Source organism: Kogia breviceps, chromosome 4 (assembly GCF_026419965.1).
Source record: "Kogia breviceps isolate mKogBre1 chromosome 4, mKogBre1 haplotype 1, whole genome shotgun sequence".
Taxonomy (NCBI): Eukaryota; Metazoa; Chordata; class Mammalia; order Artiodactyla; family Physeteridae; genus Kogia; species Kogia breviceps.
This window is the reverse complement of record NC_081313.1, coordinates 42,932,043-42,948,229: the sequence shown is the minus strand read 5'-3', so window position 1 is coordinate 42,948,229 and position 16,187 is coordinate 42,932,043. Positions and strand designations below refer to the sequence as shown.

Genomic DNA, 16,187 nt, shown 5'->3' with positions numbered 1-16,187 from the left:
ATTTAGAGCTGCTGCTTGGGGGGTGGCTTTGCGATTGAATCATCAGCAGTGCTTGTAAAACAACAGATTCCCAACCCCCACTCCAGACCTTCTGAGTTGGGCTCTTCATGGGTGGGAACCCTTGATTTGATCCTCCAAGAGGCAATTTGGCAAAATCCAAAGAAAGATGTGCTCAGCTCAGAAGATCTGAGTTTGCATTAACAGACCTGGCTTTGTTCTGAGAAGAGTCACCTAAACCTGCTTGACTTAACTATAGGTGTATCTTTGGGGCATGAATGAGACCACGCGCATGACAGTAATATGTAATATTCTTTGTAATTGGAAGAGATTATCTTTTTTTGGCGGGGGAGGGGGGTGCTGTACGCGGGCCTCTCACTGTTGTGGCCTCTCCCGTTGCGGAGCACAGGCTCCGGACGCACAGGCTCAGCGGCCATGGCTCACGGGCCCAGCCGCTCCGCGGCATGTGGGATCCTCCTGGACCGGGGCACGAACCCGTGTCCCCTGCATTGGCAGGCGGACCCTCAACCACAGCACCACCAGGGAAGCCCTAGATTATCATTTTTATTATGGTTCCCAATTTCCTCCATGAAAGCTTAGTTGTCATACCCACATCTACCTACTGTATTCTTTCTCTCTACTAAATGTTATAGCTTTTAACCTGCTACATTGATTTCAGTCCTGTCTGCATATTAGAATCAACTGAAGAGCTTTTAGACAATACTGATACCCAAGCCCCACACCCTTAGTTTTTCAGTCAGTTTGTCTGGGGTGGATCCTAGGTGTCAGTAATTTTTAAAGTTTTCCCTTCCTCCAGGAGATTGTAATGTCCAGCTGGGGTTGAAAACCACTGTGATAAATGAATTCGTATTAATGGGTTCTAAAACCTTAGCTACTCCTACTTAAGATATTTACATTTTGACCATGATTTTGTATAATAAGCATAATGCCTCACACATTTATATACTCAATAGCTGAATAAATATTTCATGAGAAAAAAAAATTTCATGAACACCTATTCTGCATCTGGCATTGTAGGGGGAAAGAATAAGAAGACAGGTTCCTTCTAGGACCCCTACAATTGTATGTAATATTGCATGTGCTTATGTGTGAGGATGTTAGCATACAATTTTCTGAGGAAACGCAGTTTCTTCAATTCTTCAATGAGGATCTGTAACTACCCCCCCTCCAAAAGGTTAAGAATCACACTCTGGAGGAACTGTACACCCTCTCCCTCCCTGTGGTTAGCAGTAAAATTCAGAAGTGGTGTGTTCTGCTGTTTACTCTGCAAAGAAGACTGAGGGTAATTCCAAATGTCAGCTGCAACCGGGATTATACTTGCCTCTGTTAGCCTTCTTCCTCATTTATAACTCAGGGCCAGCACTGCGCCCCCGCATAAAGTTTTTCCACATGAATGAGTCTATTTCCCATTGTCATTCATTCCTTTCACTGAACTTTCTGCTTTTCTCTTGGACTCTATGAGACCATATTTAAAGCTATAGCACTTTGAACTAATAAAGCTTCTGTATTTAACCCAGGCAACCAAAACGTAAAGATTTGAAACATTGGGCCCAAAAAGTAAACTAAGTTTGACTTCTACCCCCATTTCTTGGGTCCCTTGGTAGCTGGTGGTGCCCTCCTGGGGGCCCATTGCCCTCGTTCACCTCCCACATCTCCCCAGGAGACCCGATTGCATGGCTCTCTCTGGGCTAACACGGAGCAGCATGCTGTCCCTATCTGCATCCAGTCTCCCTTGATGGAATCTCAGTCCCTTCGGGGCATGTTCTTGCCTATCTGTGATGACACTAGCTTATCAGGAGTCTACACAGGTTATCTCTCGGACTCATCTTCCTCTCACTCCTCAACACTGCAGAAATTTAGTCATTAATCTTTTTCTCATTCTCCTTTCCTCAGAAATCCCATCGGTTCCTAAGGCTTCGACTATCATTCTACTCAGAATTTCCTCAGATCAAAATCCAGCTCTGGGGCTTCCCTGGTGGCGCAGTGGTTGAGAGTCCGCCTGCCGATGCAGGAGACACGGGTTCGTGCCCTGGTCCGGGAAGATCCCACATGCCGCGGAGCAACTAAGCCCGTGAGCCATGGCCGCTAGGCCTGCGCGTCCGGAGCCTGTGCTCCGCAGCGGGAGAGGCCACAACAGTGAGAGGCCCGCATACCGCAAAAAAAAAAAAAAAAAAAAAAAAAAAAAAAAATCCAGCTCTGACCTCTCTCTTGAACGTTAAACTCACATTTCCAGCTCTACCAGGCATCTTCCCATAATTTCCCATGAACATAATCAAACTCAGCATGTTCAAACTGAATCCATGGTCTCTCCTTCCCGTCACATTCCCATCCACCCAGTAGCCCAAGCCAAAGGCCATCATGTGGCCCATGGACACTGCTTCCTCATCATCCTTCCTGTGTAATTGGTTACCAAGACCTCTCGATTCCACCTCCTCAGGGCTCACATCTCTATGTACTCCTTTCTATCCCCACTGTATAGATCAGGGCCCCAGCAGGAAACAATCCACTCAGATGGGATTATTTGAGCATAGATTCATAAAGAGGCTATTTACACACAACAGCAGGTTGCCATTAGGGCATCTGGGAGGGCATAGGAGGGACTGGTTACTAAGACACAGCAAAAGCTGTAGCTGTAGGAAAGGGCCTAGGACGGAAACTGTAGCCTTTGATGGAATAGTCAAACTGTGGCCTAGCAGGGAGGGAACTGGAGGATTAAATGCCCCAATCACTCTTTCCTGCTATGTCCATCTCCTGTCAGTACCACTCACTGGCCAATCCCAACCAGAAGCCAAAGGGAAAAGGGACCCATCTGATGCAATTCATACATGCTAAAGGGTAGAGAGCAGGGTGAAAAAAGATGGAGAGTTACCCGGGAAGAACAAATGGAGACAATTTAGTACACCTACCATCAGTGCCTTAGATCAAGCTTCACCTATCTCTCACCTGAACAGTTTCAGTATCTGTATTCCTACTTTCAGCCCTTTCCTTCTCCAGTCTATTCTCACGTTGCACTAAGTGCTCTTTCTACAAATCACAAAGGAATGCACTAACATAACTGTTACTACACCAAAACAATTATGGTCACTGCTGGTTCTTGGCTCAAAAACCTTCACTAAGTGCCATTTTCTGGTAAAGAACAAACTCCCTAACTTGCACATACTGCCATGAACAACCTCTCTGCAACCCACCCCACTCCCTGCCCTTTCCTCTTCAAGCCATATAGGCTTTACTCCAATCATACTAGAATATTAATAATCTCCTCCATTCATCGTAAAGGTTCATCCTGTCTTCCCCTTGGTCATGCTCTTCCCTTTTGGTGAAAGACTTCTTTCTTCTTGCACTCCTTGCATTATCCCTTCTAACTGCAGAATTTATACTTGTTCTTCCTTATTTCTCAAGGCCCGACTAAGTTCACCCTCTTTGTTGAGCTCCCTTTCAGAATTTTTCCCTCCATCTAGCACTTCCTTACTTCTATTACTGGTGTTACAATCAGTCGGGTGCCTATGTCTCCTCTTCTAGACTATGTGCTTAAAGGCAATGTGCCTTACTCACCCAGATGTCTCTCAAGACCCAGAACAGATCTTTGTGAATCTTTGCGAACACCAAAAAGGTGTTCATTGAATTCAGTTCAATAAGCTTATCCATCCCAAGCCAGTGGGAATAGTGGCGTATTGGGTTCTTTCTGTGAAATACCATTTTCAGCTTAACCGAAACTTCCAGGAATGCGATACCTTAGTGTCTTTTTTTTTTTTTTTTGGCTGCATTGGGTCTTTGTTGCTGCGTGTGGGCTTTCTCTCGTTGTGGCAAGTGGGGGATACTCTTCGTGGCAGTGCACAGGCTTCTCATTGCGGTGGCTTCTCTTGCTGCAGAGCACGGGATCTAGGCACATGGCTTCAGTAGTTGTGGCACACAGGCTCAGTAGTTGTGGCACGTGGGCTTAGTTGTTCTGCCGCGTGTGGGATCTTCCCAGACCAGGGATCGAACCTGTGTCCCCTGCATTGGCAGCCGCCTTAACCAGTGCACCACCAGGGAAGTCCATGTGCCTTAGTCCGTGTGGCTTAGTATCAAGGAGTTTTCTCTAATGTTAGGAATTCTAGGATAGATACGATGGCAGGCCAGTGAGAAGGGCAAGTATCTACTGCCCCTCAAATCTCACCTCTAGCTCCTTCCTCCTAATCCTAGAAAATGTGTTTCTTTGGAATCTTCCTCAGCAGTACTCTTCTTTCAGTGCATTTTTCAAGGGAGGTTAGAAAGAAAAGAACTGCAGTAATATAAAACTATTTCATGTTTGTTCATTCAGTATGTAGTTATGTAGTTAGGGAAATTATACACACACACATACACATACCCTTGGAGTTCTTGAATATAACCATCAACCCCAGTGCCTGAGACTGATTTGGTCCAGCATGGAATCCTCCTTCCCGTGGTGGCCAAGATCTGTGGTCAACTCTTTGAAGTGTATCAAAATCCTGTAAGTATACTTTAGATATATTCAGAATGCCAAAGGATAATTATAAATGTCATAGACCAGTGGATCCGGTTCATAGATGGAAGAGCCTTAGAACTGGAAAGGACCACACAAGTCATTTAGTCCAACCCCTCAGTTCACAGATGGCGAAACTAGTACACAGGGAGGTTATCGTTACCCAAACACACCCCACACCCATAGAGACTCAGGCCACACAACTCCCAATGCTTGGTAGGAGGAAAACTACAAAGCCACGTAAGCCCAGAGTAAACAAAGAGAAAGTCAAATTTATGAAATCAACCCCGTTACCCTGGGAGCAAAGACTGAGCTGTCTTGAAGGGTAGCCAAAGTTAAAGTGGCCTGCATGTGTCAGCGCCCCAGTGCTTGATTGCAGAGAAGAAGGGGATGAGGTAGAGAGAGAAAAAAACAGGAACTCACCTAGGAGTAAACACAAGTGAGGAAAGAAGCGAAAAGAGAGTGAAAGGCGGGAGATAGTGAGACAAAGAGAGGGAAGCTAAGAAAAGGATGAGTAAAATTCTATTTCATTTGGCTTTGCCCATAGTTGGTAAGGCTTGTTTTTATTTATTTATTTATTTATTTATGCATTGTTCAGCAAATATTTATTACGAGTTACTCTTTGCTAGACTCCATTTCAGCAGAAAGATTCCCAGTCATAGATGGGGCAAGGGCAATGCAGAGATGTCCTAGAGACTGTCACCTTGCCAGACAGCTAGAAGCAGAAGCTAGACTCTGTCTACACACTAACACAGCAGGGAAGGAGGTTTCGTGGGGGGGGCTTTTCCATATCAATCATTAGAGCACCTGTGAAATGAAGCAGTTCAGCAGCTGAGGGTCACCATGCCTCACTGCCCCATCCCCCCACTTCTATCTTCCACTGGTTCTCCAGGAGAGTCAGCCCCAGGCTTTGGGATACAGCAACCTCTGGAGTCAGGCCAAGCAGAAAGCCTGGGTCCAAAGGGGCTAACCGTGAAGATGGTCCTGACTCCAAGCCAGGATATTGGGCCCCTTTGTCCTCTAGTCAGCCCCAAACCCTCAGCTCTCAAGTGTTCACGCTATACAAACTAGTAAAATTTCCCCTCCAGCTCCATTCCAGTCTAGCACATCTGGCTCCAGCTGAACTTACGGGCCAGTGTTCTCATAGCACAAAACCATCCAGCCCTTTAAAAGGGCCATGTGACCTACAACCCTTATGTCCGCTTTGTACAGTCACTGTCATGCGACAAACAGACGCCTACCTCCAAGAGAAGGATGGAGATTGGAGTTCCCTCCCTGTAGAACCCACCATAGAATTAATGCCGCCAACACGTTAACAGATAAACAACTAGTCCTAAATCTTGCGTTAAGACTCCTTGGGAGATCACCTAGAATAAAAAGAGTCTACAATCGGGACTTCCCTGGTGGCACGGTGGTTAAGAATCCGCCTGCCAATGCAGGGGACACAGGTTTGAGCCCTGGTCCGGGAAGATCCCACCTGCCTCAGAGCAACTAAGCCCGTGCACCACAACTACTGAGCCTGCGCTCTACAGCCTGTGAGCCAAAACTACTGAGCCCGCTTGCCACAAGTACTGAAGCCTGTACGCCTAGAGCCCGTGCTCCACTGCAATGAGAAGCCTGCTCACCGCAACAAAGAGTAGCCCCCGCTCGCCACAACTAGAGAAAGCCCGTGCGCAGCAACGGAGACCCAACGCAGCCAAAAATAAATAAATAAATGAATAAGAGTCTGCAGTCAAGATAGTGGAATCTTGTTTTTTATCAGTCTCCTATAGCAAAATTACTGTACGTTAATTCAACTTTCTTCTTGGCAAGGCCTCTTGCGAATTCCCCTCCCTCATGAGGTATAAAGAGAAAATGACTAGGACTCAGTAGTTCCCAGCAGTTTTCAGAGTACATGAAGGCACTTTACGGATTACCCATGAACAAAAAGAACAAAAATGCAGCAAAAATAAATAAATCCACAATCTCATTTGGCCACCCAATGGAGAATTCTAGAGCTCCATAATAAGATCTATACGATATTCTTCCCCTATTGAATGTTATTCCCACGAAACGGAAACCCACTCTCCATTCTTCCTAAGGGCCCTTCTGGGCAACATCCCATTTCTTCTCTCCTGGTGCTTCCTGGTGTCTGTGACCAAGGCTTCCCAGGCCTGGAGACTCCCTTTGACTGACACGCAGCCCATTTTGCCAAGAAGGGAATGCTGTTACCAGGAGACCACTGAGCCAGGGCCTCAGCTCACAAACTAGCACTCTCCAGGCCTCTCTCAAATTCTTGTGAGGGTGCACCGCGGCAACCCTCCTAGGAGAGGATTTTAAAACACCTAATGTTGAAAGAAGGTCTCAGTTGGCGAGGCGCACTTCATTGCTACTGACGTTGCTGATCCCAACAGCAGTTTTTGCTTAAATTCCTCCCATATGAACATGCAGGATCAAATAAATAAACCATACTTTTAACTGGAGACAAAATGGTGTAGTGGTGAAGTACAAGGGCTCTGCAGACAGTCAGTCCTGGCTTTGCCACCTCTTGGCTGTGACAGTGGGCAACTTAGTCCCTCTGTGCCTCCAATTTCTCCTCTGCAATATGGGGATGATAAGAGTACCTGCCTCATGAAGTTGTTGTCAGGATTAAATGAGTTAGAACGTGGAAATGCAGTGCTGGGCACAGAACGTTCACTCGGTAAACATTGCTATCTATCACCATTACTCCTGGGAGGATATTCTTATAAAGAAAAAGAAAAACAGAGAAAAAGGCAATGATGATGTTGTAATTAGGGGCCAGGTTTAGAGACAAAGGAATTGTCTGGAAGATTCAGGACAAAAGGCATTTTGGAGGAAAAGTGTAAGGGGGTGGAATTTCTCTTATCCAGAAAAGCCGTGTAAGACTCCAGCTTGCATGGGAAATGCTGACTGGGACTGTCTGGTCAGGAACTCAGAAGAGGCCCACTGAGATGTGCTGGGCTGCAGCCTCTATCTCAGCAGGCTGCTTCCAGAATGGCTCCTCTGTGGGTCAGGCCAGGAGAGAGGAAGACAGTGTGTAAGAAGTGGGTTTTGTTTTTTTCCATCTGTGCTTGACACTCCATCCCACACAGAAGGAGAACCGTGACAGAGTGTTTTGCTGTTTGAATCACTGTGGCAACCTGAATTCCTTTGCTCTTCCAGGAAACCATAAACAAAATCAATTCATTGAGCGGACACTCTTTTTTGCTTCTGTTTTCCTTCTCCAATGGCTAGTGCTTCTTAAAAGGGGAGAGAGGTCTCTTGATTGTTTTAAATATACCATATTTCAGACCTCTCAAAATATGTTTACGTAACATCAGGTGAAAGAACCTTAGAAAAGCTGATAAAGCAGGCACGAAAGCTTAGATGTGTTCACTGTAGCCACCTTTTGATGACAGGCATGCCATAGAACTAAAGTCATTGATCCAAATTATTTAAAAGTCATTGTGAAACAAAGGAAGAATGGAGGGAGAAAGAGGATGTAAGGGGGAAGGTGAGAAGGAAAAAAGGAAAAAGGTTGCAGGCAGGGCCCACTTTATGGGCGTGTGACCAGTAAAGCCACCGATGCCCCACACTCAGCAGGGAGCTCTGTGCTCGGGGTATAGTGCTGTGTGGCCATCTGAAAATTCTCAGTAATTCTATTGTTGAATTTGTCTTTTGTATGTTAAGTCTAATAGGACACTGGAGCCTCGGCTCACACAGTCCCTCCTTCCTGCTGCCCTGGGACAGATGCTCAGGCCCCAGCTCCTCAGTCCCCTGGCAGGGGTCTGGGCACAGACTCAGGGAGGGTCAGGATTGAGCATGTGCTGAGTTGCAAAATGGGGCCCTAGGCACCTGTGAGGGTTTGCACTCACCATGAGAATGCCCAGCCCAAGGGAGTGTGACACTAAATAGCAAATAAAAATCGCAATGACAGGTTCAGAGAGACACCATGGAAGATGGGAATATTTTATTCCTCTGCCATGGGAGCAGGGGCCTTCACCTTTTCCCTGGGCCCCATAAATTATGTAGCTGGCCCTGGTTGTAACATTTAAAACCCAGTCAGCACTCTTTCTGGGGCTCAAAGTTGAGAGCTTTGAGTGCCCTGAGGCTTTGGTCCTGCAAGAGGTTGCAGAACTTGTATCAGCTGTGGTCCCCTGAAACAGTGGGAGCACACTCGAGGGTGCACTGTGTAATGGTTCCCTGTGAAGCCACGCTGAGTAACAGGATATCCGGAGAGTCCTCAGTGCAAACAGGGAGAGGGGAGGGAAAGGAAGATGAAAAGCAAAAATGAAAGGGTGCTGTTCCACAGAATTGTGCAAACTGACTCAGAGGTTCTAAAAGACAACCCTGGGGTCCAATAAACTGGGATAACAAAGTGGGAGGAATGCCAAAAGAAATGTTACATGGGAAAATTTATTAGGAGGTGGCTGTCAATAGCACTTGGAATGTATTAGAATTGCAGCTTTAAAAAAGTTCAACACTCTTCAGCTGATTCACTTTGTTATAAAGCAGAAACTAACACACCATTGTAAAGCAATTATACAAGCAGAAACTAACACACCATTGTAAAGCAATTATACTCCAATAAAGATGCTTAAAAAAAAAAAGTTCAACACTCTTTCTGCCCAGGACCCTGAGCCTGGCATGTGACCTGACTCCTGTCCCCCAGAACTAGAGCGTGTCTCTGCCATTTCTTTAACCTGCTCCTCATGCCTCCTAGAGACCTCCTTTCTGCCCATAAGACCTGCTGCGTGGAGATGCAGTGTCTCTATGGATTCATTGAGAAAATTAAAATGCTGACGAATTATTTGGACTGTTTTATAATCTTCACACAGATATCAGGAGAAATCTGAAAGATAAGACTTTCCACTGTGTGAGATAAAACTAGAATTTACTGGCCATTGAGGATTTATTGTCATCTAAAATTGCAAATGCTTATGCAGTGTTTTTTGTATTTTTCAGTCCAATGAAAGGTAACATGCATAGCATTTACTTACTCATTTGTTCAAGATGAAGAGATGTAGGACACTCTCAAGAAAGAGCTCGTGACTTTTAAGGCTGGGACAGGTTACTAAAAAGAGTGTAGAATAGCCTCCCTTCAAAGATAAGATAAGGGCTTCCCTGGTGGTGCAGTGGTTGAGAATCCACCTGACAATGCAGGGGACATGGGTTCGATCCCTGGCCCTGGAAGGTCCCACATGCCACAGAGCAACTAAGCCCATGCGCCACAACTACTGAAGCCTGTGCGCCCTGGAGCCCGTGCTCCACAACAAGAGAAGCCACCGCAATGAGAAGCCGGCACACCGCAATGAAGAGTAGCCCCTGCTCGCCGAAACTAGAGAAAGCCCATGCACAGCAATGAAGACCCACAGAGCCAAAAAAAATTAAAAAAAAAAAAAAAGATAAGAGAAAAACTTATTATGCACCTACACAGAAAGAGGGACCCAGTTTAGATGGTTGCCTAAAGTTCTTTCCTTTTCATACTTATTTGTTTTTATTTCTTTTTATCAATTAGCTACTAAATTATGACCCACTTCTTTTCACAAAGGATTTTTGACAATTAAATTACATGCAATTTATAGCAATTTGACCATTACCATATCATTCTGATCATCATTATGTCATTAGTGAGTACTCATCATAGTCATTTTGTTAACATTAAAATTAACTCTGCCAGCTTCTCAGGGGTCAAACTCTACAGCAAGTGGGGGAAACAAAACGAATATATTTAATGAGGAAGTCATCTAGGTGGCTCACCCATTGTGCTAGCTCTGATGTCAGTCAATTACACCTGTATTTAAGTCCTCCTTAGTTCACTGATTATGGAAGACAATTTAGCTCTTACAGGAGACAAAAATCCCTGCAGTGACTTGAGACAAGTGGAAATTTGTTTGTGGGTTTGATAAAATGAATTTTTTGTTGTTTTGAATTTTTTTGCTTTGAATTTTTATCTTAATTTGAATTTGCATAGACAGGGAAGAGCACTGGATTGTACATAATGAGCTTTCTTTGACTCTGTTTTCCAGAGTGGAAATAGAATTCTGTGTTCCATCATCCTGAGCCATCACCAGGGTCCGTCCATAATCAACTACGACGATGAGAGTGGGAAGACGTGTTTGCACATCGCCGCAGCAGCAGGTTTCAGTGACATCATCAACGAGCTGGCAAGATTCCCTGAGTGCAACCTGCAGGCTCTGGATGTGGATGACAGGTATCCATGGCAACTCAGAAATGTGGGGAACTACCAGTCATCTTTTCCAAATTTTAATCTCAAAATAAAGAAGATGTTTAAGGAGTTATCCTATATGACTATATCCTTACTGCCAGTAATATTTATACGTGTACTTGTGACAATAAAAGCTGCTCTATTTTAGTCAGGGCAGGAAAAATCATTGTTATGAAGAGAAACGCCATGACTGTACAGTATTGTCAGACTTTCCACTTTTTGGTAACCGTTCTCAGTGTTCTCAGAAGGCCTTCTGTATATCAGCTTCCTGCTATAGGCGCTTTTTGTTCTTAACAGTAAATCTTAATTCTTTTCCTTCGTTCCTGGATTATGTCATAAAGTCAACAAGCTCTTGTTATCCGGAGAAGAGCATAATAGAGGCTTTGTGTTCAGAACTAGATGTGACCTTATCAGCGTTCTGTTTTGGGTTTCTTCAGTCATTAAAGATGTATTTGCATAGAAGAGGAAGCTGAGTCTAGGAAGGTAAAGAGATTTGCCTCAGAGGTATTTAGCAACTAAATGAAAACTTGTACCCTTGACTTCTAAACAGAGCTTTTTACCTACATGCCCTTCATCCATAATCAACTATTAGAACTTTTCAATTACAATGTGTATCTAGCCTTTCTTTCAGTTAGGCATAGATAGACTCAATGGAAATATAAGAATAATATAACAACAAATAAGACTATTGAAAATGAGTATAAGGCTTGGACACTACGTATAGTTTTGCTTACCTTTTTCTATTGAAATGCAAGTCTAGCCATCTACTTATCATGATTTTAGATGCCCCAAGAAGCACTTCCTACTTCCTGATACCTGAAATCCTTATAACACAGGGGGAAAAAAATCTTGGGTTCCATGTAAATCTCAGAAGCTGGAGATGGTTAATATGATGACTTTAATTAAAATTAAGGTATAAATCATTGAAAGTAGACCTTTTCCTAAGAGCAGATGTTGAACTTGAGCAGGTAAGAAAGTAATAGGACTTAGTTACATGAGGAGAAGAGGTGAAAGATCCAAAAAGAGAAGAAAAGAACACATCTAGGAAAAGAGGGCTAGAAAAAAGTTTGCCTACTTCAAAATACTTGTAGAACCAGCTCTGAATAGAGTATTTCCCACTTTGCATTATCACATGCTTAGCAGAGAAAATTGAGTTCCCCCAGCCTCAGGGAAGAAAGAAAAACCAAGGGCAGAAAGAAAATGCAAAAGATTGGGTCCTACAAGGGTTCAAAGTGAAGTAAAATCTCAAGAAAGGTCTAGTTCCTGCTCCAAAGTTCAGCTCATGTGTTGCATGCACTAGTCAAATCCTGCTCTTCATTTTGTTTCAGTTTCTGCATCCTGCATTGTGTAGCTGTGCCTTCACACTGAAACTGTAAGCTTGTATTAGTATAGAATTTTTCAAAATTTTCATACGTTTAAGTACTTAACGCATTTGCAACAATTGTGACTTCGCTTTCCTTCTTTTTTTTTCCTCCAGTGGAGAAAGTTTTTGAGGAAGGAGAAGAAAAACAAGGCAATGATTTTAAAAAAAAAAAAATGAGGATGAGGGAAAATATGGCAAAACTAGTCCTGGATGTTAAAACACATCATAAATCTATGACATTTAAAACACGGTGGTACTAGCCTAAGATTGATGGCACAGAACACATAACTCATAAATAGCTTATGTAGCTTAAATGTCCCAGATTTCATCAGTCTATGAGGTCATACTTTCCTTTAGTACCCAAGTCATTTATTTTCAGGAGGGAGACTCTTTTATCAAACTCTCCTCCCTACACATATCTGGGAATCATCTAGAGAATGTTTGCATGTTCCATAAATCATTCCTTGGCTTCTGACACTCCAGCCAACACTGCATTCTTGTACCCATCATCTCCTGCCCTTCAGAAACCACCTCATCGTTCACTGCTTGTCTCTGATTAATTTCTTCTGAATCATTGGCGCCCTGATTCTCCAGCTCCTCACTGTGATAGCTGAGTCTAGTCTGCTATGTTGGTAGGACTGTCCTGAAGCTTAGAGATAAGAAAGGAACTACAGCTTAGATAACTTGAAATTGGATGCTACATATTGCCCACGAAGGCTCTGTGTGTATTAGTTAGAAGTTATCTATGCTTCTCCCGTTTCTCTGCAAAATAATATTTTTCCCTGTGTCTTTCTGGACCTCTTCTTCCATGTTGATGGCCAGAAGAATTAAAACAGTCACTCTTAGCAATTGTTATGAAGGAGTATTTCACAATGCTCCAGAGAGAATTGTCACGTGTTGGTAAACCTGACTGCATTGATATCCAGCCCTCCATCTACTGAATTTATGGGCAATATATTCTCTAAGCAGGAAGGTATAATATGGCTGGTGCCTCATCTTGTTTCATAATAAATATCGTTTGGAGACCTCACTCGCACAAAATGGAATGAATCATATCTGCTGCATGTTCAAATAGGCAGTGTGATTGATGACTGTGTTGAAAAAGTATACGGTCCTATTAAGGGTTCTCAAATTTCTGCCCATATCCTAACATGAGGAAAAGGATGCTTGATTGACAGAGGACACGATTTACCATGGGGACTGTGGTCGCACTGTGGACATGGCTACTCTCCGAATACTAAGGCCCAAGCCCCTTCACAGATGCCTGGCCCGCAGGCTGCCTCCATGTCTGAGAGACCTCTTGGCTCTCCTAGGGGTGGCCTTCTGCCAGCGGTCAAGCCCCAGAGTAAAGCCAAGAAGAGGCCTTCCATGCCCTCCTTTCCTGCCTCAGGACTGATCCTTTCCCAGAGTGACTGACAGGAAGAGTAGCCACTCTCTTCACGGGAAACCCCATTCGCAGGCGTGTCCTCTTTCACTGGGCCCCTCCTTAGCCTCCCAGGGTCGCACTGCCCAGGCACACCACACAGGCATCCCCGCCACCCATTGCCCAGCATCTCTGCCAAGGAAGCAAGGCTCGGGTCCCCTCTGCTCTTGGGTCCAGTGGTCCTTTATGCTCTTATCACCTTCTTGTCCCTTCTGCCTTGATAGTTCTTTCTACAGCTGGGGAACTCATCTGCTCCAAATCTGCTCTCAGTTCTGGGCTTGGCTTTTGGAAACAGAAAGACACTGACTATTTCTCTTATCCACCCTGTTATATCCCTCCCCTGAGGTTGAGCATACAATCAACCATATCCTTAAATGAGGAAAGAAGGGTAGAAAAGTACGTATATAGGTCAGGATCTCAAAATAAGATCCCACTGCACTAATAAATGGTGTTGAGAAAAGTTGGCTATGTAACTGGAAAAATGGTCAGATTGGCTCCACACCTCACCACACATAGCAAAATACACATCCAGACACATGTGCAGTTTTTTTTTTAAATCCAAATAAATCTAGAAGAAAATATTGGTTTCCTTTTTATTTACATTCAGTAAAATTTACTTTGTTTTTTGATGTATAGTTCTATGAATTTTAACACATGCATAGATTCATGTAACCACCACAAGCAAGATTCAAGACAATTCTGTCACCTCCAACATCAATTCAGGTTGTCCTTTTGTAGTCAAGGCCTCCCCCATCTCTAAGCTCTGGCAACTACTGATTAATTCTGTCTCTTGGGTTTTGCCTTTTTCAGAATGTTATATAAATGGAAATATACAGTATGTAAACTTTTGAGATTGATTTATTTCACTTGGTAGAATGACTTGAGATTCATCTATGTTCCATATATCAGTAGGCTGTTCTTTTTATTGCTGAATAGGATTCAATTTTGTGGATGAACTATAGTTTGTTTGTCCATTTACCCATTGAAGGACATTGGGTTGTTTACAGTTTGGGGCAATTATGAATAACGCTGCTATAAACATTTGTGTATAAATTTCTGTGTGAACATAAATTTTCATTAGAAGTGAGATTGCTTGGTCATATGGTAAGTATGTTTAACTTTAGAAGGAACTGACAAACTATTTTCTGGTGTGACTGTTTCCATTTTGTATTCCCACCAAAAATGTATAAAAGTTCAGGTGGCCCTGAATCTTCATCAGCCTTTGGTATTGCCAGGTTTGGGTTGTTTTTTTTTTTTCAAATTTTTCTTTTAATTGAAGTATAGTTGATTTACAATGTTGTACCTATCTCTGCTGTACAGCAAAGTGACTCAGTTACACACACACACACACACACACACACACACACACACACACACACACACACATTCTTTTTATTTTTTCTTAATTTTAGCCATTTAAATAAATATGTAGTTGTATCCATTGTGTTTTAATTTGCATTTCTCTAATGACAAATGTTATTGAGCATGTTTTCACGTGCTTATTTACCATTTATGCATCTTCTTTGATAAAGTGTTCAGATCTTTTGCTAATTTAATTGGCGTGCATATTTTTTTATTCAGTTTTGGAATACTTTACATATTCTGAATACAAATTCTTTGCTGAATGTGCAGTTTGCAAATATTTTCTCCCAGTCTCTGGCTTTTTTTTTTTTTTCCTTCCTTAAGAAAATAATAGTTTTGCCATTTAACAAGGTTTAAACACTGATGAATATTCATCCACCTTCTGGCTGATGAAGGACTTTCTAAAACATAAAATCATGAAACAAACCAAAAATGAAGAGGTAAGTAAATGTGATTATTCCTTAAAATTTTGTATGGAAAATCACTAAAAAATTAAAAGCTAAGTAACAAATTAGAGAAAATGTTTTCATAAACATAACCTAGAAGAAAAAGATACCTTAAATTGTTTTTTTTTCTTGCGGTACGCGGGCCTCTCACTGTTGTAGCCTCTCCCTTTGCGGAGCACAGGCTTCAGACGCGCAGGCTCAGCAGCCATGGCTCATGGGCCTAGCCGCTCCCCGGCATGTGGGATCTTCCCGGACAGGGACACGAACCCGCATCCCCTGCGTCAGCAGGCAGACTCTCAACCACTGCACCACCAGGGAAGCCTGATACCTTAAATATTTTTAAAGCCCATATAAATTAGTAAGAAAAACTAATAATCTAATAGAAAAATGGGCATAGGGCATTAAGAATCATTTCAATGAAGAAACTCAAATGGCAAATAAACATATATTTCAAAAGTTCTTCCCCACTATTAATTAAAGAAATGCAGAAGAAAACAACACTGAAGTACCATTTTGCCTACCAAGTTGGCAAAGATCTTTAAAGATGGTGATAATACAATATTGGGAAGGAGTAGGGACACAGCTGGTAGGAGGAGAGATTGAGCCAGTTTTTTTGGAAGGCAGTTTGGCACTATGTATAAAGAGCCTTATGATTGTTCATACCCTTTGACCCACTACTTCCTCTTCTAGAAAATTCTCAGAAAGACCAAAGCAGGTGGAAGGCCACAGAATATCAGAATTAGAGGAGAGGCCCTTACACATATACACCATCATCCTGAAGCCCCATTTAATACATACCATTTCCACACTGTAAATTGCAACAAGTCTTTCCTGCCACGTCCCAGCTTCAAGCAGGAGCTGTTGCCAGCTAAGTAACCTGTACC

At 43.2% G+C, this 16,187-nt stretch overlaps 1 protein-coding gene across 4 annotated transcripts in view; it reads left to right on the top strand.

Annotated features, from left to right (window-relative positions):
* ANKRD55 (ankyrin repeat domain 55) overlaps positions 1–16,187 on the top strand; it is a 422,110-nt gene that overhangs the window by 390,737 nt on the left and 15,186 nt on the right. For all 4 annotated transcript variants that reach the window (XM_059061147.2, XM_067030988.1, XM_067030990.1 and 1 more), the window contains one exon: positions 10,510–10,694. In XM_059061147.2, coding sequence (XP_058917130.1) covers positions 10,510–10,694 — 185 coding nt within the window. The remainder of the gene's footprint in view (positions 1–10,509; positions 10,695–16,187) is intronic.